Source organism: Callionymus lyra, chromosome 9, assembly GCF_982586985.1.
Source record: "Callionymus lyra chromosome 9, fCalLyr1.hap1.1, whole genome shotgun sequence".
In the NCBI taxonomy this organism is placed as follows: domain Eukaryota; kingdom Metazoa; phylum Chordata; class Actinopteri; order Syngnathiformes; family Callionymidae; genus Callionymus; species Callionymus lyra.
Window position 1 is genome coordinate 11775541 of NC_141826.1, and position 24524 is coordinate 11800064.

Consider the following 24524-nt stretch of genomic DNA (forward strand, 5'->3'; position numbering starts at 1 on the left):
GTTACATAAATAAATAACAAATAATTAATTAAAACAAAATAAAAATCATTACATTTAATTAAGCAATAAAAAGTATTAACACACAAAATAAGAAATGGAGAAATGCGGAGCTACCTTGTTATCTTTTTTAATTATTTTGGCTTGATATTATTATTTGCCTTGTTAATCACAAGCCAAATTAAAAAATATATATATTATACATTCTTTATTTATCCACAGGTTTATTGATAAATTGATATACCTTTATCCTTCCCAAGAATTTAGTTATCCAACTTATCACAGCAGTTCACAACAAAAGGATTATACAGAACACAAATTAAAATTAAAAAACAATAATAAATATAATTGGTATTGAAAACAATAATAAGTTGTAATAAAATGGGAAAATAATGAGATAAAAATAAACACAAATAAGTATGCATTTATCAACAACAATGAACATTAGTACACATGGACACACTTTAGAAGTACAATAATAGTTTAACACTAATTAAACATGATATAAAACATTCCATTTGTGTAATAAATAGCCATATTTGACTGTATATTCTATTCTGACACTTCTTTTTTTGTCATCCTTTCAAAGTTGATTTGTTTATCATGAACAATGTGTCTTATTTTTACAAGACAATAATAATTCTTGTTCTGAGGTGTTTTTTCAACAATTAATTATGGTTCGTCCATTGTAAATAATTCATGGATTCGATGATTTATATTGTTATTCCATTCAATATTGAAGTAGCAAAATTAGAAAATGAGGTCTGGGAATTATAGCAATACAACAGAACATCAAGAAAAATAAAATGATGGATTAAGATGGAAGAAGTCCGCACGGATGAGCTGTAGACCATTGATCAGTCAGGCCAGCATGTTGTTGTCATGGTCTACATCAGGGGTCCCCAAACTTTTTAACACAGCGGACTGATCGGTTTAATCTCGCCTGCAGTTAATACAAAACTCTGCAGCGAGAATTCTGACCTGCTCTAGTAGAAGAACTCACATTTCTCCGATCCTTAAATCTCTTCACTGGATGCCAGTTTCTTTCAGGATCAACTTTAAAATTCTGTTTCTTACTTTCAGATCTATTCATGGTCAGACTCCTTCTTACATCACTGATCTGATCCAGCCTTACACCCCAGCTCGGGCTCTGAGGCCTGTGGATCAGAATCTACTGATGGTTCCTGAACATGCTTCCGGACCAGAGGAGAGAAATCCTTCCAGGCTGTTGCTCCTAAGCTTTGGAACGATCTTCCTCTCTGTGTTTGATGGATCTACTGACTCCTTCAAGAAACATCTTAAAACATTTTTATTTGTGCAGGCTTTTCCCTGATACTCTGAGACTATGTTTTAAGCGTATATTTGACTGTGTATTGTTTTGATTGTTTAAGCGCTTTGTGACCCTGGTCTAGAAAAGCACTCTACATACTTTACATTACTTACTTACTTACTTAATTATTATGTTCACGTACCATCCTTCAGTAAACAGTAAAAAATGTATCATATAGAGAGAAGACAGAAGTTTGAATTTGCCTCTTTTTTTATGTTTATTTTTTGAGTCAACTTGACAAAAACGAGCGGCTTGACGTATCAAGCAACACAGGCTAATGTTACTTCAGAGAAAATAATATGCTTTTTCAAAACAAAACACATTTCAGACAGTTATAATCAATAGAATAGAAAATATACATGTGTTTTTCTTTTTGTGCAGCCTGGTAACAGGGAACAACTGGTCTATATAATTATAAGTTGAATACTTGAATATAAAGATGGTGCTTTTAAACGGTCTTTAGAGACTAGAGTACTCTTCTTCTTTTGTCTTCAGGAATTCCCACAGAAAGAAAGCCTTCTCCATCTTAACCAATAGTGATCAAGTCGATCGAAGTCCAATTCTGAAGTCCATCTTTGAAGGCTCTTCTCTTGCGTTGGCTTGTGGTTTCTAAGTCAAACACATCATGCTAGTTTCATTCTCTTGTGTGTACCAAACCTTTTTTGTCTAATGGTGGTCCTTCCTCTTGAATAGATCTTCTGATGGTGATCTATTTCTAGTCCTTTAGATTTGGTTCTTGAGTGATTAGATCTACTAGGATTGTTTGATATCCAGGTATTGGTTACAAAGCTTGAATACAAAATAGGATAGTCGACCCTTAAAAAAATACGTAAGCGTAAAGTGTAGTAGTTCTCCTCTATTCTCTCACCACAGGAAACCAATAGTGGGCAAAATTGAATCCGAAGCCGAAGACAGGATCCGACTTACTGACTAAATGTAGCCTTTTACACTCAGAGCTTCTCCGGACGTGGTCTTGAATCATAACCAGTTGGATTTGGAGAGGGAATGAAGACTTGCTCCTTTTATAGTATAAATGTTTGACCGCTGGGAAAGAAGAATGATATTTCGTCTTGTTATCAATCGATGAAACAGTCAATCTAAATATGAGGTACGATATCTTCGGTTGTTAATAATGTAGCGAGACACAAGGTTTTAAAATAGAAGTTGAATTATCTGAGAGTGCAGCGATTGATGGCTTAAGGCTGTTGCCCGGGAAGATAATGGAGGTTCTTCTGGTTAAATTTCAATCCTGCGTCTGCTCCACTGTCTGGAAATGAGAGCGATGTCCCTCCGTGGTATCTTTGCTTCACGCTTCAAGACAAGCCGGATGAAAACGTGTTCCTTTTCACCGATTGGTTTCCTCCTCACGTAGGAAGATGGTAATGTTAGCATTATTGCATCCACTTAACAACCGTGTTGACATAAGTCGGTGCTTCTGTGTTTGACTTCGGCTCTCAATGATCCATATAAACTGGTGTACGGACACCAACACCCATCACCAACAATGAGATAAAATAGTTCACTTTGTCTTGTGGATTTTTTTTCAGGAATACAAATATGGTTATTCAAGTTTAATCTTTTTGCTTTTACTGTTGTATAGCTTCAGACTCACAGCAAGACGGTTGCTGGTAATAACACGAAACAAAACTCTGGGTTTAGTTTCCTATGGACTAAACAAGTAAATTCTATAAAAGTAAATAAGTAAGTAATAGTTATTTCTAAAGAGCTTTTCTAGACGAGGGTCACAAAGCACTAAAACAATCAAAAGAATATATAAGTTAAAAGGCCAAGACACATAAGACAAACACAGGACTCCCCGAAAATCAGGAAAAAACCTGCACGAATAAAAGGTCTTAAGATGTTTCTTGAAGGAGTCAGTAGATCATCAAACACAGAGGAAGAGGAAGATCGTTCCAAAGCTAAGGAGCAACAGCCTGGAAGGATTTCTCTCCTCCGGTCCTGAAATGTGATCAGGAACCATCAGTAGATTCTGATCCACAGACCTCAGAGCCCGAGCTGGGGTGTAAGGTTGGATCAGATCACTGATGTAAGGAGGAGCCTGACCATGAATAGATCTGAAAGTAAGAACCAGAATTTAAAAGTTGATCCTGAAAGAAACTGGCAGACAACGCAGAGTTTTAAGGATCGGGTAAATGTGAGTTCTTCTACTAGAGCAGGTCAGAATTCTTGCTGCAGAGTTTTGTATTAACTGCAGGCGAGACAGCTCCTTCTTGTTTAGTGCCCCAAGAATATTGAATTTAACATTTCAAAATTTGAAACTTTGACATTCTTATTGAAATGTTGTCATTCAGGCATTTCATTTTTTAATAATCAAATTCATATTTGTTTTGTTTCGTTTTAAAATGAGGATTATATTTCTCAGCTCAAACAATTCTAAAACACATTTTCTAAATTTCTAAATAAAAAAAAAAAGAAAAATGTTGGCCTTTGAGGTCTAATATTCAAAATGTTGGCAGTAATATATCAAATAAATTCAACCTTCAATATACAAGGTTCAAGGTTCAACAGACAGTCCAGGCACATTGGAAATCTAGAAATTATTGAATTACACTAAATAACATTGAGATTAAATACAAAAATAACATTTCAATGAAAAATAATTAAAGATTCAACATTTTAGATGTTAAATCCAATCATCCAGTATTCAGATGGCAATGATAGACTTCCATAGAATTAGAGAATCTAAACTTGTGAGTGAGTGGTCAACAGTGTATATGTGGAAGGTGCAGCTGCTGTGAGATGTTAGTTGAAATTTAATTAATATTGCAATGCATTATGGGACAATGGGAACTGTAGCATGAGTGGTGACTTATGCCTTCTGGCCTTTACTCTGTTAACTTATGTTATATTATTATTATATTTTTATACCAACGTGGACGTTTTCTCTGACTGTTCAATCAAGAATATCTAGTGTTACCTTTGGCTAATGTGATGTTTGTGCTGTCAGAGATACAAAATTCAAAAAGTAGTAGTGGAAAGTACTTAAGTTATATCTAAACAAAACTTTATGTTGCCGTGTTAAGGTCAGATGTAACCCACAGGCTTTCATTTGGCTTGGCTGATCTATGGATTGGGTTCATTGTAAGGCAAAATAGGACTAATAAAATGTGTTAAGACTTCAGGGTTTTCAACTTTTTCTCTAATAATTAGGTTTTCTTCGGTGTTAGAAAAGTCTTAATAATGGAGAACATTGTTGAAAGTGTACGTTTGTTTGCTAAAGAAGAGGTAACTTGTTGTATGGGTTTCAAGTTTTATCTCCTTCAGCCATGATGAATAAATCAAGGAATTTGTTTATTTGAAAGATAAACAACAAGTTTAAAAAAAAAATCAAAACAAAAACAAAGACAATAATGCAGATTACAAAAACGGAGTAGGTATAAATGAAACTTACAGGACCTTACCTCTTTTAACTTTTCTCATCAACACCCTTAGTGGATATAACTACACAATAAGTATTTTAATAATCAACAATCTAACCAGACGAGTCATCCCTTAACCTCAACCTTATAATTCCGCAAAATTTATTTCCTGTTTCGTTTATTTTTATTCTTATTAGTGCTTCGTTTCAACCCTTTGCCCAGCCCGTTCTAAAGATCTGAACGAACAACTGAAATCCACACACTTTTCTTTTTGGAACAAACACAGTGTTTTATTAAATTGATTTTCCTAAAACTCACCAGCGCATTAAGCGGAACAAAAAGGTCAGTGAGTCAGTCAAAATGTATGAACCCTTGTGTTATCTCAGGGTCAAGGGATAGAATCTAAGCAACACAAGGGATACCTCACACACATTTGTTTCAGGGCCATCGGGTCACCTTGACCCTGAGATAACACAAGGGTTGAACGCCTCCACAATAATTTTCAACCTCATTCAGTCGTAACACGTAAAAAAACAAACATTTGACATCACTAAATCTAACTAGCCCATTCAAAATAACTCTCAAGATTGTTCAGTTATAACACGTAAAATACAACACAATACACTCAATTTCTCACTGGATAAAACCAAGAACACTTATTACTTATTATAACTCTGTCTACTTCTTGATTCCTTCACACAACAACAGCGGACATTACAGTATATATTACTCGGCAACACTTCTGATTACGTAAGCCATAATGCTGCAAGAAGTGCGAAGGTGTGGTTCACCAAAGTCTTGCTCAAACATTCTTTTTTAGAGCTGTGCTATCACACAAAAACGCTGAGCTATCACACAAAAACGCTTCTATGTCAGTAAGTACAACTTGAATGAATCCATATATAAAGCGCTCACTGTCAGATTCCTAAAAAAATAAATGCTTTTAGGTGTGCGTTATAGTCCGGTAAATACGGCGTGGTTTTTAATTTGAACTTTATGGAAATTAATGCAATCACTGCCTCCGACCCACTGGGTCCCTGGGTGGGTCACTAACTTAACAACTGAATGAAGCCAAATATCAGAGAAACAAACGAACAAATATTGTGATAGAATGTAGTGTTGTTCTGAGCACGAGGAAGAATCTTTTTAAGATTTCCAAAGCACTGATCCTCATGTGCTAACAGAACGACAGTCGGCTCTTGAGAAGGAGGGGATCTGACAACACGGCCCCCCCGCCCCAGACATGAAAGTCAGTCTAGCTTGCCAGTTTGACAGTCCTCTTGTCCCTGAACCCCTCCTGCTGGGAGGAATCAGTCTCTCTCCTGCAGGGGGGTCACTAAAGTTGACCTAAGAAATGTTCCTCACACCTCCCCGCTCACGCCCCACACCAGATGGGAAGTGTAGCTGCATTTTTAAAGGCAGCGCGCAGGGTTGCAGGCTGTTGCGCTGGCAGAGGGGGCCGAAAGGAATGAAATATTCATGTCGAACCCCGAAAAGAATGGACACCCGGGAAGGAGAGTGTGCCGAGTCATTCAGCTCCGGACCAGGCCTCATTAAACGGCTGGCAGCGAGGACGGTCACGGCGATTTTCTCCACTGGTGACCATGACAGTCCTGGCCATCAACAAGGGGGAAGATTTGAGCGCTCGTCAGAGGGCAGCGTTGTGGGGTCCCCCGAGGGCCGGTTCGGCGGCGATGCTGAGGTTGGCCTGTCCTGTAATTGATGATCTAATGAGTGATTAGCTGTTGTGCGGAGGCAGCGAGTGTCAGCGTGAAGAGGTGTCACCGCGCGTAGCATATGGAAGACGGTGGACGACTCTTGCAGAGGTGTGTCGCTGCCATGGGACGGCAGCTGACGGGCAGGACGAAGATTTTCTTTTTTTTTCTTTTTTTTTTTTGCACGTTTCAGCCATATTACTCCGGACGAAAACAGTAAAAGATATGATGGAATTTTTCTTCATTCTTCAAATATTGTGCAGACAATTTATCAGTTAGTTCAGCGTTGATACGACAGGTGTGTCTCAACCCCCGCCTCCCACCTGTTCTTTTTATTATTCCTCTGTAAATATGATTTTTTACTATTTGTTTGACGACACAGCCTTAAGTGGTGGAACTAAATTGAGGATTTAAGATCCTTGGCTACAGTGTTGTTTTCACTTTTACTTGTGTTTGCACTTCCATTATTGAGGTTATGGTGTATTTTTATGTGCATAGTTTAGGGTTTTCTTTATAGTTTCTATACTGTACTGGTGCTCAAAAAGTTTTTTCTTTGTTTGTCATACTGCATTTCTTTTTATATAAATATTATGTTGAATGACTAGCAATGTGTGTTTAGTTCCTTCAATAAACCCTCAATGTAGTTACATTTTTAGTTAAATCATTATTGTATCTGTAGGAGTGATAGTTGTTACTAGTGGGAGTAAAAGTACTAGTACTGGGGGTGGTGGAAGTAGTACAAGAGGTAAGGACTGGTAGAAATAGTAGGTACTGTATATAATCAGTAGGTTTAAATAGTAGTAGAAGTAGTAGTAGATAAAGTAGTAGTTGATGTGGAGGTACTAGTAGCAGGAAAAGTTGAATAAAACAAAAAACAGGACTTATTGAAAAAGTACTTTTAGTAGAAAAAGCATACGGTATTAGAAGTGGAAAAAGATTACGTACAAGTAGTAACTTATGAGTTAGTAACTTATGAGTTACTATTAGCAGTAGTGGTAGAAGTAGTTGGTGAAGGACAAAGTGACTAAAGTTGTAATACTACCACATACATAGTAGTAAAAGTTATTGTCAAAATACTTTTTTTTTAAATTAATTCAATGGAAGTAGACTGTTGATGTGTTTGCAGTAGTTGTAGGAGTATTAATAGTAGCAGTAGAAAATATGTGTTGAAGTAGTTGTAGTTGCAGCAAAAGTATTTTTTGTAGAATAAATCTGTCAAACAGAGTCATGGAAATATAAGTAATAGCATCAGATTTTTGTAGTCAGTAGTAGTTGAGGCAGGGGTGAGCGATGATATATTCACACTGTGGTTGTTGTTGAAATTATCAAATTATATATTATTTCCCTTTTTCCAATTTATTTCAAGATAAGAATGAAGATCTTGAACTTGTTTTATTTGGAATTATTTGTTATAAGATAAGATAAGATAGAACTTTATTATTCTGGTTATAATAAAGTATAATGGAAAAATATATATTCTGGACAACCTTCTACATGATCAGCTTTTTATTTTAACTTTAATCTCATAAGCTAGTAGCATAGTAGTAAAAGTGTTTTTTTCTGAAATAAAGTGTGTATTGGTTTACTTTCCCTGTTATTTGTCCAGATTTTTGTATATTAAATAATAAATTAACAATGAATGAACATGAAGATGACATTAAATAAATAATAATAATAATAATATAATAATAATATGTGTAACATCTTTGGCACAACCTTATTCAATTCAACTTTATTTAAAGTGTCGAATCATAAAAGAGTTGTCTCAAGACACTTCACAGTTTAAATAACACGAAAAACTTTTAACTTGGGACAAAACTTCAAGCAGAACCAGAAGAAGTTCTGCAGTGACTTAATGAATGCCTTATGTTTATTAATACATGAGAGTTTATATTGTATGTTCTGTGTGTACTTCTGTTTGTGGAATAAAGATGTATAAAGACATTAGTTTGTCATTCATTTTTAGGTTAGGTTAGGTTAGGTTAGGTAGAACTTTATTGAAATTGTTGTTTTTTTTCAATTAGACACAGCAAATACGGCAATTTTTCATTAAAAAAAATAAAAAAAATAAAATAAGAACAAGAACAAAGAGAAATAAAGAGAAAAACAAGATGATAAAAGAGAAATATAGAGAAAGAACAACATGATAAAAGAGAAATAATTTTTTGGATCGAGGAATTTATTGGATAAAAGATTTTAGATGAAATTTGGTATTTTCTCTTTAGCTACTATACCCTAATCCATAACCAACTTTATTTAATTATTTTTCAACATTTTTTTAGTATACTCTTTACATTTTCATGAATTGTTTTAAGTATTCATTTCTTTGTATTTCGAATTTTTTTATTCATTTTCTAAACCTTACCTCAAACCTAAACCATTACAAAAACAAGTATTTTGTATTTATTCATTCAATCTTTTTTAATATGTCCAGTACATTTTCTAACAATAATTTCATTTTTAGAGTAAAGAATGGTTCTGCGAGTGACAGTGAGGGGGGGATCAGATACAGTAGTGTCGCCCGCAGGGGTCTGCATCACCCAATACATTATTAATCATTCATCGGGAGTTTCCACAGAAACCTGAAATAAAACAACCTAAAAAGTGTAAAGTTGTTTCTGAAAGTCCGCCACGCTTCTAAATGATTCATCTACTTTCGTCTACCTTCTGCTCGGAGGTAATAACGATGTTGTGATTGAGTTACACAATAGAGGATTGTCCCGCGGGTGACAGGGTCGCGTGGGTGTGGAGTGGGGTGTGTGGAGGGTATAAATTGGGTGGGGCCCCCATGGACCCGCATCCAGAGTCTGCAGCGATGGCAAAAGCGGAGTCACCTGTCTGGAGCGACGAGGTCTCCAAAAGTTGGTTCTCACCTCCGCCCTTGCGTGGGGTCTCCACTCCGGACGACCCCGGGTCAGACCCGGCCCTGGAGCAGGACGAGAACACGGGTTACTTCGGGGCGCAGAAGCACCGGCGGGTGGCGGCGAACGCCCGGGAGAGGCGGAGGATGCACGGCCTCAACAAAGCCTTCGACCAGCTCCGGAGCGTCATCCCGTCCCTGGAGAACGAGAAGAAGCTGTCCAAGTACGACACGCTCCAGATGGCGCAGATCTACATCACGGAGCTGTCGGAGCTGCTGACGGGGGTCGTGGAGGAAAAGACCTGCAGGAGGATCCACCACCACGACGAGCAGGAACACCTGATCATAGTCGGACCCAGACCTCACTCGGTGGGTCACAGCAGCGACGGAGAGTCGTGTCATCTCAGTGACCTGGAGGAGAATCACACCGGGAGACGATGAGCCAAAAAAAAAAGAAAAAGATCAGGGATCGGCTGGTCATGTCTGGCTGAAGGACAAACACTCACCTGTGGGGAAAAAAAAAGGGATTTCTTCTTTTTAAAAAAAGAGAGAGAAAGAGGTCTGCGATGCACTTTATCTGAACTTGGAGCGTTTTTTTCAACATGTAGACTAAATTAAGACTATTTTTGGTATTTATGTTTTTTAATTAAAAATGTATGTTTGATAATAAAATGTTGTAAAAAAAAAAACGAAAGTGTGACTTATTTGAAATAATATTTACTCAACACTGTAATTTTATTCACAAGATATTTGATTTGTATGAGGAACAATATGTTTTGCCAAGATTTATTTACTAATTTTTATAATTAATTATTATAATAAGATTTTTGTGGAAAAGCCGTTTATTTTTGTACATAAATGAGAAAAACGAGATAAAATTAGTAGGATATGTTTAAAGCTCAGTATTATTCACGCAAGAAATTTGATTTGTATGAGAAAAGAAATATATACTTTTAAGCAAAATTATATTTTCATTCTTGTATTCTCATACAAAATAAAAATCAATGGGAAGATAATACTTAACTTAAAAGAGGTCTTACTTATTTTATCTTGTTTTTTTTCATTCATGTACAAAACTTTTCGACAAACTTTCTTGTAAGGTAATACAAATAAAATAATCTTCTCGGCCAGTCTGACCCTATAAAACGTCCCCAATGCCCCTCAAAAAAACTTGACAATCGTCTAAAGAATAAAGACACACTTTGCGTGTCTTCGGAACCAACGTTCAAAATAGAGCTTGATAGTTCTTTCAGATGTAGTTTGTCAGCAGTGAGTAATTGTATGAGTTCTTGCCGGCCTGCTTTCCATTACCTAGGAAGAAGCCAAAGAGCAAAGAGCTCAGCACTTATTCTCATTTGACGGCTGATTTTTTTTGTGTAGACCATAATCTTTTAACCTTCTAAAATAGCATTTGGATATGCTTGTTATGGTTTTCATAAGCAATACTTTGTCTGGGTTTAAGAGCTAAAAACAAGAGATCAGAGTGTGCGTTTGTGTAAAGTTTTGTGTTGCATTTTACAAACACGTGGCTGCCAACAAGATGGCGACCATATAATATTGTATGATGTTATTTTCTAGTTAAATGCTACTTAAAATAACATCTTCCCAGTTTCATTTAAATGTCACTGTCACTTGACAGGAATCTCTCATTTCCCCAAAAACACTGACATTTGACCAACATAAGCAAAAAAAAAAGTGATTTAATTTACACAAATGTAAGTTAAAAATAAACAAGCTACATTGTTGTACGATTCATCTGCATGCCTTACTAAATAACAGGCTAGTCAGAGAGGTCGTTGGCACCATCACAGAGAGGAAGAGTCGTCTGGACTTTGACCAGGTCTTTGAAAAGAATTTCCTCGAGCCTGCGCTTGAAACTTCCGTGTGTCTGCAAGAGATCGTAGTTATTAGAAGACTTTCCGTCCAGCTCCGATTCTACCTGCGTCTCCTCATACAGGGTCATCTCGGAGTTCTTACTCTCTTGCTGCTGCCGCTGGTGCCGGGGCTTGGCTTTGGCGTACACGACCTGATGTGCGGCCTCGGAGTAGAGGCTCTCCCGATGGGTGGCCTCGGAGTAGACGCTCTCCTGATGTGTGGCCTCGGAGTAGACGCTCTCCTCTTGCTCGGGCCTGCCCAGCGGGGACCTCCTTAAGTTGTAGTAAAGGCTGGGGTCGTCCACTCTATCCAGGTTGACCGCCTCCAGCGAGTGACACCAGTCGTCCTCGTCGACGTCCTCCGCCGACGCACAAAATGCGGGCACTGGTGAACGTTCTGAAGAGGAAAAGTTGATGTCGGAATATGCGTTTTCCATTTCCGTCGAAGGAGGTCCCGGTGGAGGTCCCGGTGGAGGACCCGGTGGAGGTCCCGGTGGAGGTCCCGGTGGAGGTCCTGGTGGAGGTCCCGGTGGAGGTCCCGGTGGAGGCTGCAGAAGGAGACGCTGGACCGATGGCGGTCCGAGTTGACCCGTCGAGCAACGCGTCGTGATGGCCTGGAAGATCTGTGCTCCACTCTTTGAGATGAAGTTGAAGACGCCTTCTCCTGACTCACATCGACGGCCTGCTTCGATGCTGAATCCCCCCTGAGAATCATGTTAGAAGACGGTTTTACTTTCTCATAACACCCACATTTACTTTAGCTTTCTTGTAGCCAATAAGCTAAAGCAGTTTAAGAGCAACTAATGTGTTGATTTAAGTGTGTCTTAAATAGATCTTGTACCTCTATTGTCCTCATCAGTATGTGTCTGTTTGTACAAAACTTTCTTTTCATTTAAATATTTACATTAGAAAATGTGCTTAAGTCCCGCTCACTGAAAACACTTTGTTTTTCTGGAGCTAAAATCTTGTTTACCATAACCACACCCACTCTGCTGTGATTGGTCAAACATCGAGGTTTGTCCCACAGTGTCATGAATCCAGAAAGTCTCCACCTCCAAGGGACGTGTATAAAGAAAAATAAAACAGGGCTTTCCTAGCTGCTACAGGAGGAGCGAAGCCCAATACAACATCATAATGGAATCAGCTCTCATAACCTCTTGTTCGCCAAGATATCAGACTGGGGAGGACTTTATAAAGTAATAAGTTCAAAACATGGTCATGATGAGGGACTTACTGCATCATGGCTAAGGAAGACTTTAACATTTGAAACATGCTAATCAGTTTTAGCATCATTGATAGTAATTGGCTCAATGGGTCAGCAGGTGGCAGCAGCGTTCTGAATGCAAGAGTAAGAACTGCACGTTCTACACCACCGAGAGTGACATATACTTCAAAGGATTTGTGGGTCCAGATGGTAATCCAGAGATCCACATTTCCTAAAATCTTGAACTGAAATCTATTCATTTGATTTTGAGTTATTTCACTCAACAGAACGATGCAGACAAAAACTTTCTGGGGTAGGTAAAAATATAAAACACAGCACAAGACAAGATCTGTTAGTTTTGACGACCCCTGACTTTCAATTTCAGTGGAAATATGGAGGGACATAATTAATCTTTCACACTTTAAAACAAGTATTTTGTGGATCAAGTTATATCAAGGCTCATAGACCTTGGTGGAATTAGAAGCGACACAATTTCACATCTCTTACTGCAAGAACCAACATGCACTGCAGCAACTAAAACAGAGAGACAAGACTGCAAAAAACAGACCAAACTGAGAAAAATCTCTAAACTTAAGAAAATAGTTTCACCACACAAGCTTATAATCCATGCATATTGTAACAGTTTATTTTCATGTCTAGACAAGAAGGAAATGTCTCACCTGCAGTTAATACAAAACTCTGCAGCGAGAATGTTTACCTGCTCTAATAGAAGAACTCACATTTCTCTGATCCTTAAAACTCTTCACTGGCTGCCAGTTTCTTTCAGGATCAATTTCAAAATTCTGGTTCTTACTTTCATATCTATTCATGGTCAGACTCCTCCTTACATCACTGATCTGATCCAGACTTACACCCCAGCTCGGGCTCTGAGGTCTGTAGATCAGAATCTACTGATGGTTCCTGAACACGCTTCCGGATGTGAAACCTCTTAAAATCTTGCAGGTTTTTTCTTTTTTTTCTTGGACTCCTGTGTTTGTCATGTGTTGTCTTGGCCTTTTATAGTTTTTTAATTAGTATGTATTTTCAAATGAGTATTGTTTTTGATTGTTAAAGCGCTTTGTGACCCTGGTCTAGAAAGGCGCTTTACAAATAACTATCACTTACTTACTTACGTAGCGATCCCTTAGTCCTTTTTTCCAACTGTCCCACATTCTCTATTGTTAACTTTGGTTTTTGAATCAGTTGCCAATTGCTTGTTTCTCACCTACACCTCATATAGTACTTTATACAAAAAGTGTCGACCGAAGACTATTTATTTAAAAAAATGGAAGTCTAATGTAACCCTCATACTCAAAGGCTTAACGCTTGTATTAGCTCTGGGTCAAGGTGACCCGGAGGCCCGAAAACAAATGTGTTTCACCTTGACCCAGGGACAACTCAAGGGATATCACAAACACATTAGTTCTCGGGCCTCTGGGTCACCATGACCCTGAGTGTGTGTTAGTGTTTGTATATTTATATAGCCATATATTTGTTTATTTTTGTTTAAACACAATATTTGCCTGGTTCATCATTTATTTATATACTTTTGTTTGTCTGTTTGTTATAATATAGAATACACCATGAAGGTGTTCATTGTTTTTGTTTTAACTGTGTTATACATTATTTGTCATCACTCTTTATCTGTCAGTCAAAAGATAAAAATAATAAAGTGGACCTTGTCTTATGTAAAGCAAAAAATTGTCTCCTTCACTCTCTGGCTTCATAGCAAACGGAGAGAGTGTGAGGACATGTGAAACTATAAGAGCGATAATCTGCTTCGCTGATAAGGAGGAGGAAGTTGAGTCTTGCTTAAGGACATATTTTTTTACATTTCTTTTTTTTTTCCATGTTTGAGGTACATTTTTGTCAGAGATAGCAGCAAGAAATTGACAGAACGTTTGAGTCTCCGTGATCGCACATAAATGACTGTTTAAAAAGTTGGAAAGGACCTGAGGAAAATAAGATATATTCAACTTTTGTGCACAAACTTTGTTATTTAAAGATATATTTTTTAAAGGTATGAGTTACACTTTCAATACAGATGACGTGACAAGTTGAAGGATGAAAAATAGAAGCTACAGATGACATTGAGGAACCATTTGTTCACGGCAACAGATACAAAAAGTCACAAAAGAATTAAATTTTCACCTCTATTTGACCGTATTTGCGCAACAGCTTGTATGGCCAGTGGTAGATCACGTGACGGGGCTGTATGTCCAGCAGCATCAGGGCGTCGCTCTCCAGAACCAGCAGGTAGTCGCCGGCCAGTTTGCATCTTCTCGACGCCGAGGTGCTCTCGACCCTCACCAGGAAGTGGTTCTGGGGCAAGGTCAGGTCTGACCAGGAAGAAAAGGTTTGAATAAACTAATAGACTCTATAGATTTCTAAAAAAAATAAATAACGTTCTGCTAATCTATCCTCTGCACTGCCAGATGTCCTCGCGAGGCTGGAGCGATTCATTAGGAAATAAAATAAATATGTTTCCATAAGCCAAAGACTGCTGACGCTAATAAACTCCGGCGCTTGAATAAATCAGCGGCGGAATATATTCTGCTTGAATCAGGAACTTTTTGGTGCAACTTTCTGAGAAAGGCATCAACTTCCATCTTTTTTACAGCTGAACTTTCACAGTGTCATAACATGAAGAAGAAAAACAATAAAGAGAAATGCATTTATTATTTTAAAATTCTTCATTTAAAAACAATTTCCAGTGACAATTTAAATATATTTATCTGTATTATTTTTATTTTTTATTTTATAATTTATTTTTTATTTTGAAGGTTTGTTGTTGTTTGTTTAATTAAACATTTAAAAAAATGTATAGATAGTTTGATATTCTAATTAATTTAATTAAACATAATCCTAACTATAATATATCATAATTAATTCATAGCCTTTTAAATTCAACATAAAAATGTTGGTATTATAGTGCGACCAGACAATTTGATCGATTGGTCACATGATAATGTGCGCGTCGCACAATTGGCTGAAAGTTCGATCAGGTAGCTCGGTACTCTATTGGTGCTGTCTGGTGGCTCTATTATACCAGAATTTTTATATTGAATTTAAAAGGCTATTACATTTTTTTTAATGGAATGAAACAAATGAAACCTTTTAATAAGTTGAATTATTCCACAAAATAAATCCAACCCTTTAATATAGCATTTAGTAAATAAAAGTGAATGCTTGAAAAAAATAATACAGATTTTCTTTTTAATTCTTATATACTTCAATACTATTCCCCTTTTTTTTCTAAATTAAGTGTATGAAACGCCATTTTAACATTTTTAAAGGCAGATAAGAAAAATGGATATTGATAACCTTTTTACCAGTATTTAGATTTTATTTTGAAAAATAATAAACTATCAAGTTCAAATGTCCAGTGATGGACTCACCTTGCCCAGGTCTCATTAAAACTGGACTGAACCAAAAAGGCACAATTCCATAGAATGAGCCATATTTCAAATGTATACATTTTTAAAAAAGAGTCACTTTTACCACGTTCCCATGACGAGTATATCATGTTATCAGTCATGGCCCCGGCTTCGGCTCCCTCGAAACCCCCTTCCATTGATCCCCCAGGAACCTTCTGTCAACACAGTGGCACATAAACATCAGTTAGAGGCTCGTCTTATCGTGTCTTTACGACCTGGAAAGAGTTGGAAGAAAGACTTGTGCAAGCAGAGGAATTGGAGAAGTGAAGTGGCAGAAGTTACAGATACGGCGTGAACTTCCTCAATGTCTTATCGGTTGGACTAGATTCAACGAGCAAACAATGGGGATCATTTCAGGAGAATTGGGGCGTTTGTTACCTGGAAGGCCAGAAGACAGAGGGCGCTGAGCCACTCCTGGCTGGTGCTGCAGGCCAGCGTGTAGGTGGACTTGGTGGTGTTCAGGTAGAAGGCGGAGCACCCGGGAGGGCAGGGCATGTTGGGCTCGGGGACGATGCTGATGCAGTCGCTGAGTCGGATGACTTTCCTCAGGGAGGATTTCAAACACGATCCCTTCGGACCGGCGGCGGATTCGAGCGCGGAGTAGAACTCCAGTCGACCCACGCCGGAAGAGTTGGACTGGGAGAGGACCAGCCACATTTTCCTCCAGGATTTCTTTTGAGAGTTAAAACAAGTGTCATTACTTTGTGTTCAACAGGAGGTCACAGAAATGTTTCTATAATCATATTATTTGACTGAATAAAGTCATTAAAGATCTTTGTTCGAGGACTTTTTATTTTATGTAGAGTCTACTGACTCCTTTAAGAAACATCTTAAGACTATTTGTTCAGGCTTTTCCTTGATTTTCTGGAACTCTTGATCTTTAAAATATATACTTTATTGAATATTGTTTTGATTGTTTAAGCGCTTTGTGACACTGGTCTGGAAAAGTGCTATATAAATAAAAATTACTTACTACTTACTTTGAGAAACCTTAAAACACATTTTTTTTTGTATTATATTCATAAATCAAACATTTAAAAAAATCCAATATTATATATATTACACAATAAAGCAACATTTTTTGCTTATTTATGCTTTTTAATGATGTCATGGGATAAATACACTTCAGGTTGTTTTTTTCCTTTTAAGAAAAATATGAAATATGTCTTTTCATATTTAAATAAAATAAATGAAAAATGATACAATATGCAAACAGCGAACACCTCAAGCTCATTTTATTTTAATCTTTTTATTCTTTATCATTACATAAAGTTCTCCCGTCATATTAGAGCTTCTTTTATTAATCTTCTTTCTTTATTTGAGCTTGACGGCCCCTTACAACAGTCACAGTGTGGTCCCTAAGGGAATCTAACCGCCCAACACCCCGGTGTATATTCGATGAATATATACTTTAAACGTAAAAGGTCATCATGACAACACGTTTTTACCTCTACCAAGGTGGTTACGTGACCATCTTTTAGCGAGATACCTCAGAAAAAGATGTACAATTTAAGGATTAATGTTAAAGTATCAGATGATTACATTTTGGCCAGTTTGTACAAGTGTTGTGTAATATTTTCTCAAGAGAAGTTGGCACACAGAGTATTCTGCTGCAGATAGATTGATACAATCTTCAAGGTTACTTAAAGTTTAGATGTTTTACATTAGTAATAAAGCTATTTGAATAATCACTATTACTGCTTATTATTGTCAAGTCATGGTAGACAGAATATACTTCTGATCATTACAAATACTTGTAAAACTTGTCTCAAGAAACAGAGTCAACTTACTTTTCCAAACTTGAATCCATGTAGGTGAATCAACCCTTCTTTGTAGACTAGATCCATACCGATGTGTGTCATCGACGTCCGATGTTGCCACTTAAAATACGGAAAATAAAAACTTGAGAAGCCAATTGGCTTCTAGAGAAGGTCGGTAGAGGTTTTGGAACTTCCCTTTTTGTCTGCGTTGAGGTAATTTCCTCTGCAGATTAGAAAAAAAAACAAAAAAAACAGCAGCAACAACCAAACTTTCAGAAAGTGTAGCTTTATTTACAAATCGGTACAAAAAAACATTATGTAAAAAGGAAAAATGATGGAGGGACAGCATGATACAACGATATCTTTAGAAGTCCATGGAGCTGTGAGCCAGGTAGTCCTTCCTGCCGATGTTGGTGACTTGTTTGGTCTGCATGGCTTCCAGTTTAGGACAGTCTGTGATACGATGACCCAGACCGCCGCAGAATGTGCAACCTCTCTCGCCTGCAGAAGCACATTACACACATTATTCTCCAAGTCTGGAGGTAAATTTAGATCACGGTGTAGATCTGGTGTGGACGACTCACCCCCGATGTCCAGCATGGTCTCGTCTCCCGTCTGGAGGACCTGGAGGACCGGAGGAACCTTCTGCTTCGCTTCCACCAGCAGCGCTTTCAGATCCATCAGGACGGACTCATCTGTGAGGGAAACGCTTGACGTGAGCTTGGAATAATGAGTTAAAATACATACATCAAGCTCCATTTTTTATTTATGCAACAATGAAGGAAGAATAACTATATACAATATAATACAATTTCGTTACCCGTCAGTTATTGCAAACAACTTTTTGACTGTCGGACTACAGTTAAAATCGGAGGTTAAATATTTTACTAAAAGAAAATAACTCTGTAATTACAGCAAAAATCATTAAAAAGTAGCTAAAAAAATTAAGTTTATATTTTTGTCATGTTTTTTACTGGACATTCACCAGGGTAAACAAGTATGTTTTGGCTGGTGTGGTAGGACTGAGTAGCCTGTGTTTACTTTAAGGACAAAGATTTTAAACTCTATCACACAAGAGGCGCAACATTTTTAAACACTCTTGGTCATATGTCAAACAAAGTGTATATTTACTAAACTGTCTTTAAACCAGGAGAATAAGTGTAATTTAGTCAGTTTGACGGTATAATGGTGGACGTCTCTGATCTCTTATCTTATACAAGGGCGTCTTTAAAGGTCACCATATCAACATGAACATTCATTCAATTTAACTTTGAGACAAACATTCATGGAGCAAAGCAAAATCACATGTCAGTCCAGATCATTGAGTTTGACAAGTATTGTAGACTTATCCAAATGTGTAAGGTCAATAAAGGTTTAAACATGTGCAGAAACAATTCAGTAACAATGAAATGAAAAATAAAGTATTGCTCAATACAATGCAGACACTAATAATACGAAAGAACACATTTAGGATGATGACAAAGACTCTCTTACAAGAACTGAGAACCATCTCACAATCTTTTTTTTCTTTCATCCTGGTACCTGGAATCACTTTGAATGTCATGTTTTGTTTGCTTATGTTGGTTTAAAGCCTATGACTTGAACTAATGATTGAATGCCAAGTCATCATTTTTGACAAACAATTCTCTTTCATTTTAGTTGTAGCACAAGTTCTTTTGTGTCTACTCTGAAAAATGACATTGAAGTGATCTCAAATGGAAATGCATTAATGGGTTAATGACTAAAACACATGATTTCCTCTCCTTTTAAATTGAATTAAGCTTCACAAGCAGTAAATCAGTGATGATGATGTGAAGAGAATTAACTTTGTTCACTTTATTTTAAAGCCCTGCAGACCAATGGACCAAATATATGTGTCCATCAAGGAAGCACCAGCCTGTGGTGAATATTTAGTGTTTATTTACCATGAAGAACTATGAGCTGAAAAGTACCGTTTTTTACCAGAAGTTGGCGCAAATGGGTCTTAAATCCAAGACAGGACACTTGTTTTTTGTCTTCTTTGTAAAAGGCTTACATTTTGACAACTACTGGGAGATAGTGTGTTCCAGACTTTTTCAAATGAAAGGTGAGTTGTGTGTCTTTGAACCGCCTTTTTCATTTCACTCTGAAAATAACATTTTCCAGACGTTTATGGATAGCATTAGTGGACGGACTCACCGCAGCCTTTGTTGATGAACGTCGTGGCAATACCAGTTTTACCAGATCGCCCTGTTCTGCCAATCCTGTGAACTATAAGAAGAGTTCACAGAGATTAAAATGATAAAAAGATGCACTTGATTAAAGGGAGACTGTCTGACCATAGTTTTCTATCTCCTCGGGCATGTCGTAGTTCACCACATGCTGGATCGCGGGGAAGTCCAGACCCTTTGAGGCGACGTCTGTAGCCACCAACACATCCTTCTTCATTTCCTTGAAGGCTTCAATGGCTTTTGTTCTCTCCTCCTGGTCTGTAGAGGATTTGTTTTTAAAATGATCTGTCGTCTCGAGCGAACACATGGGAGTATAGTGCCATCAAGTGGTGGGAATGAAATACTACACCTTTCCCTCCGTGAATAGCGACTGCCTCGACACCTTTGAGCAACAGATACTCGTGGATGGCATCAACATCTGCCTTCTTCTCCGCAAATATCAGCACCTGTGAGCATTAATGACCATGATGATTTAAAGTTTTAAGTATGAGTGATTAGCTTTAAATAAACATTTAAAAGTTACTTACAGGTGGTGTCGTTTTCTGCAGACACTCAAGCAGGTAAACCATCTTTGCCTCTTCCTTGACATATTCCACCTCCTGTTTACACAAAAAACGTTTCTGTTATCGTTGCCCTTTCCAAAAGGAGGAGAGTGAAAGATGAACTCACCTGGATGACGTCCAAACTGGCGGCACCGGCTCGGCCCACGTTGATGGTGATGGGTTTGACCAGCGCACTCTTGGCAAAGTTCTGGATCTTCTTGGGCATAGTGGCGCTGAAGAGCAGCGTTTGTCTTTGACCCTGAACGTGACAAAACATCTGATACTTTAAAAACGAGTCGTTATTTTCAAACCGTTGCTTTTTTTTTATACATGGTACACAAATGTACCCGCTGTGGGACTTATAAAGAATGACATTATCTTAGTGCCTTTAAGAAATAAAAGTGAGAAATACACAAGTGTTTTCTTAAGAGAATGTGTCATTTTTAAAGTCTGCTTGAGGATAAAGGTTTATTTGGATTATACCATATGATCAACACTGGTTTAAATTCAAGGTCAGACTGAATTAAGATAGATATTATCTTATAGATCAGACTAACCCTCTGGGAAGGTTCCAGTACTCACCTTAAAATACGAGAAGATTGTCCTGATGTCCTCTTCAAAGCCCATGTCAATCATCCTGTCGGCCTCGTCGAGCGCCAGGTAGCGGCAGATGTCCAGGCTGACCATTTTCTTCTGCAACAAGTCCATTAGTCGCCCGGGAGTGGCGACCATCATGTGAACGCCACTGTTGTGAGGAAGAAGAACAGTTAGCGGCAGCAATGGACTGAAACTCTGGTCAAACCCAGAACTAGATTGGACATACACACTTCCTTTTTTGACAATCAGTTCACTTTTGTTTTTATTTCCATCACAGGTGATGCTGTGTGTGGTTAAGTGCTAATATAATCATTTTCCTTATTTTAAAAATGACTGCGCTTGAATTTAAAAGTATATTTTTATCTGTCACGTACAACGTTTTAATCTTATTCAGTTTGTTTATTCATTGCCGTTGTTTTATTAACATAAATTACTTTATTATGATAAAAAACACTGTGTATGCAATACTCTGTTCTTTCCTCTGTTAAACAGTTAAACTAATGAAGATATTTGAATATTTTAAGAGTGGATCAAACTTCTGTTGAAGGGGAAAATCTTTCAGGATATTTTAGTCCTCAAAATATATTATGTAATCCGTTATGGAAATATGTTGGACCTGCATAAATATTGGTAAAATGAACACACCAATTATGTTTTAGCACTATATCCTGTTTTTCTGAGACCTGCACAACAAACCCTTCTATGAGACTTACTGTTTTACAACTTCCATCTGCTCCTTAACCGACATTCCTCCGATACAGAGAGCCGTTCTCATCTGAGGAGCGCCCTCCTCTTCCAGCAGCTTACAATAATACTCAATGATGCCGTGTGTCTGTCTTGCCAGCTCTCTCTGTGGGGGGAGCCCGAAATAAACATGGTTAGATTTATTTATTTCCACTTTGAGAAATGTTCTTCATAACACTTACGGACGGACAGATTATGAGTCCGTATGGACCCTCTCTTTTATAGAACGGCAGCCGCTTCTCCTGTTCCAGTGCGAACATCATGATAGGCAAAGTGAAGACCAACGTTTTCCCAGAACCAGTGAAGGCGATGCCGATCATGTCCCGACCTGAGAGACTGAGAACAACAAAGAAAATGAATACAGAAAATAATGAGTAAATGGATGCGATGATTGTTAGAGATGTTGCAATAAATGTTCACATGACTGAAACCTCACATGTTATATTCTCTCGATCTTGTGTCAATAAAATTTCACTTAATGATTTAAGTAAAATATTTGCTTATGAAGTACATAGTTTATCATTCACTGATTGTAAAGCTATTATCACAATTGTATATTTGCCAATGTGCATGTAAAAATAAAACACATGACGCTCAACAGCACAAAGGTATCGTCTAATAGAGAGTCACCATCTGGAGTATAAAACACTTTTTTTTTTACATGGTGCCACAATTCATTAAAAGAAAATATTTACATACGTACTGTGAAACAAGCTAAATAATCTGCACTTACACTGTTGGTATTCCTTGAATCTGAATTGGTGTTGGATGTATGATTCCCTTTTTCTTCAAACCTTTTAAGACCGCTGAAAGAAAAGTGTTTTAAAACCATATAAACTCAAATTAAATTCACACAGGTCGTATTTTTCCCAGAGTGTCGAGCCTCACCTGGCGGTAACTTCATCTCCCTGAAGCTTTTGATTGGTGGAGGAATGCCATCCCCGTCCACCAGGATGTGAAACTTCTTACGGACCCGGTCGTTTCTAGTGACCGGCATATTCAAAATGTAACGTGGGGCCTTCCAACTGAAAGAAATATTATTAAAATGTGATCAATCTGCCTGATGATACTGGAATATTTATTGTGTTCACCTTGTTTTAATTGGATCGTCATATATAATGCCTTTGGCCATTTCCTTTACAGACATCAGCGCTAAAAGACGATAATACTATTAGTTTCATACAACCAGTGCATCAAAATTCAAGTCAATGTTACCTCTGCCCTCTGCTACACTCTCAAGAATCTTCTCTTCCTCTTTCAGCTGCTTCTCTTTCGCTGATTCTTTACGGGCTGAAGAATTAAAGCAAAAACAAGTTCAACAAACTGAATTTTTCATCTAATTAAAAATTTTTTTTTTACCTTCCGCTTTTTCCTTCAGGTGCTGATGCTGGTCCAGGAGACTGACATTAGAGCGTGGCCCAAGACCTTCCTCTTCATCTCTCTGCTCTTCCCCACTGTCTTTAAAATCCTCATCCACCGCTTTGCCACGAAGGCGCAACATCTTTTGAACCTTCAGGGACAAAGTTATCCGACATCATACATCGTTGAAACGTTTTAAGACGGAGAAAGTAGAACAACAGACGATAATAAACTCACCATTTGCTGTTTTCTGATCTTAACAGGGACATAAGGAACATAGTCGTCATTCTCAGATCCCTCGGAGCCGGATTCTGGATTTTCTCCATTGCTTTTCTGTCAATCATAACAAGAAACTTCAAAAATGATCCATGATGACGACAGCATCAAAGGAAACGTTTGGAGTACCAAAACAGTTGTAATGTTAACTTTAGCGGTCTATGATTCAGATTAAAAGTACAGTTTACACCAGAACTTATTGTTTTAGTTACAGAAGAAAACGTTACAGTAATTTTTTTTTTGTTATGAATAGAATTACTTTAATGATTTTCTCAACAATATGCACAAGTCGGTGAGTTGGTGTATTATAATGTACGTGTACGTTTTCAGAGTTATATCGAATCATAAACTCAACACAGGTTCAATTAAAAATTCACCTCCATCTTGTTCTAAAGGTTTTATCTCTTATATCACGATAGCCGGCAGTGCTAGCTTGTTTGTTAGCATCGGCTAAACAAACCATATATTGCGATAACTCACCCTTTTTAGACGATTATCGGTCTCCATAATTATAATACGCTTAAAATAACAGCTTCAAGTTTACAAGTTAAAGAAAAGGAAGTCAACCGCTCGTTATATCAACATTTGTTAGCAAGAGATGCACATGTTTACGTAATTTGTGACGCAGGAAGCTGTGTACGGCAAACGTGTAAGGCCAAAACCAAATACCGAAACGCGAAGTAAAAATCCATGGAAGCGTCGCACTCGTGAAAACAAAAAACAACAACAAATGAATCTTGAGTAGAAAATGTTGAAAAATGGACCCTTAATAATACATGTTAATGTATAACCACAGTACATATAAAATAGTGGCATTATAATGAGCAGGGCGGCCTTGGACAAAGAAGGTCACAGGTTCCAATCCGGTTTAAGTGAAATTCAACTTTCTGTGTGTAGTTTGTATGTTCCTCCTTTGTGGGGAAAAATACTTCTGTTTTATCGGATACTTAATTACGTTTTAGGGTTTTCTACATGTCCTCCTTTAAACAACTCTGCACCAAAGATAATATAGATGGTCTCTTGAGTGAGTTTTTGGTGATTAAAGAATTCCGTGTGCTCCAAGTCAATCTTAGCTTAAAGGGTTTTAAAAATAGACCCGACAAAAAAAAGGTTCAAAATATCCCAAAATAACTTCGCAATGCACATGAGAATTCAAGCATCTACACAGCAGGTGTTGCTTTTGTCTTTCTTTTATACTTCAACAGAAGTTATACTTGAGTTTCTGGGGCATTCCGCTGT

General features: G+C 37.5%; 3 protein-coding genes across 4 annotated transcripts; 1 reads left to right on the forward strand and 2 right to left on the reverse strand.

Moving 5' to 3' along the window:
• The first annotated feature begins 9210 nt into the window (after positions 1-9210).
• On the forward strand, positions 9211-9723 carry atoh1b (atonal bHLH transcription factor 1b). Its single transcript, XM_087799751.1, has one exon. The coding sequence runs from the start codon at positions 9211-9213 to the stop codon at positions 9721-9723; it is 513 nt and encodes a 170-aa protein (XP_087655877.1).
• A 1273-nt stretch (positions 9724-10996) lies between these two features.
• On the reverse strand, positions 10997-17776 carry dok3 (docking protein 3). 2 transcript variants are annotated; one of them, XM_087799814.1, is made up of 6 exons: positions 17588-17776; positions 16176-16469; positions 15862-15952; positions 14512-14699; positions 11238-11860; positions 10997-11170 (listed from the first exon to the last, which is right to left on the reverse strand). In XM_087799814.1, the coding sequence occupies exons 1-6, from the start codon at positions 17657-17659 to the stop codon at positions 11035-11037; spliced, it is 1404 nt and encodes a 467-aa protein (XP_087655940.1). In that variant the 5' UTR covers positions 17660-17776; the 3' UTR covers positions 10997-11034. The 2 variants fall into 2 exon arrangements, with proteins under 2 accessions (XP_087655940.1, XP_087655941.1); XM_087799815.1 differs by having other exon boundaries at positions 11019-11170; positions 11260-11860; positions 17588-17771.
• A 51-nt stretch (positions 17777-17827) lies between these two features.
• ddx41 (DEAD (Asp-Glu-Ala-Asp) box polypeptide 41) lies at positions 17828-23920 on the reverse strand. The gene is made up of 17 exons (XM_087799806.1): positions 23766-23920; positions 23247-23342; positions 23010-23160; positions 22866-22940; positions 22742-22802; positions 22539-22675; positions 22384-22456; positions 21833-21986; positions 21620-21756; positions 20892-21054; positions 20437-20568; positions 20295-20366; positions 20117-20213; positions 19876-20025; positions 19736-19807; positions 18142-18252; positions 17828-18058 (listed from the first exon to the last, which is right to left on the reverse strand). The coding sequence occupies exons 1-17, from the start codon at positions 23790-23792 to the stop codon at positions 17922-17924; spliced, it is 1845 nt and encodes a 614-aa protein (XP_087655932.1). The 5' UTR covers positions 23793-23920; the 3' UTR covers positions 17828-17921.
• Positions 23921-24524: the final 604 nt, after the last annotated feature.

Excerpts from the sequence above, each read along its gene's own strand:
- atoh1b (XM_087799751.1), top strand. The coding sequence starts at position 9,211 with ATGGACCCGCATCCAGAGTCTGCAGCGATGGCAAAAGCGGAGTCACCT.
- dok3 (XM_087799814.1), bottom strand. The coding sequence starts at position 17,659 with ATGACACACATCGGTATGGATCTAGTCTACAAAGAAGGGTTGATTCAC. Across the intron at positions 15,953-16,175 it reads TCTGTCTTCTGGCCTTCCAG|AAGGTTCCTGGGGGATCAAT; the intron begins GTAACAAACGCC and ends CTGTGTTGACAG. Across the intron at positions 11,171-11,237 it reads AAGAACTCCGAGATGACCCT|ACACACGGAAGTTTCAAGCG; the intron begins GTATGAGGAGAC and ends GATCTCTTGCAG.
- ddx41 (XM_087799806.1), bottom strand. The coding sequence starts at position 23,792 with ATGGAGACCGATAATCGTCTAAAAAGG. Across the intron at positions 22,676-22,741 it reads GACGATCCAATTAAAACAAG|TTGGAAGGCCCCACGTTACA; the intron begins GTGAACACAATA and ends TATTTCTTTCAG. Across the intron at positions 18,059-18,141 it reads GACCATGCTGGACATCGGGG|GCGAGAGAGGTTGCACATTC; the intron begins GTGAGTCGTCCA and ends GTGCTTCTGCAG.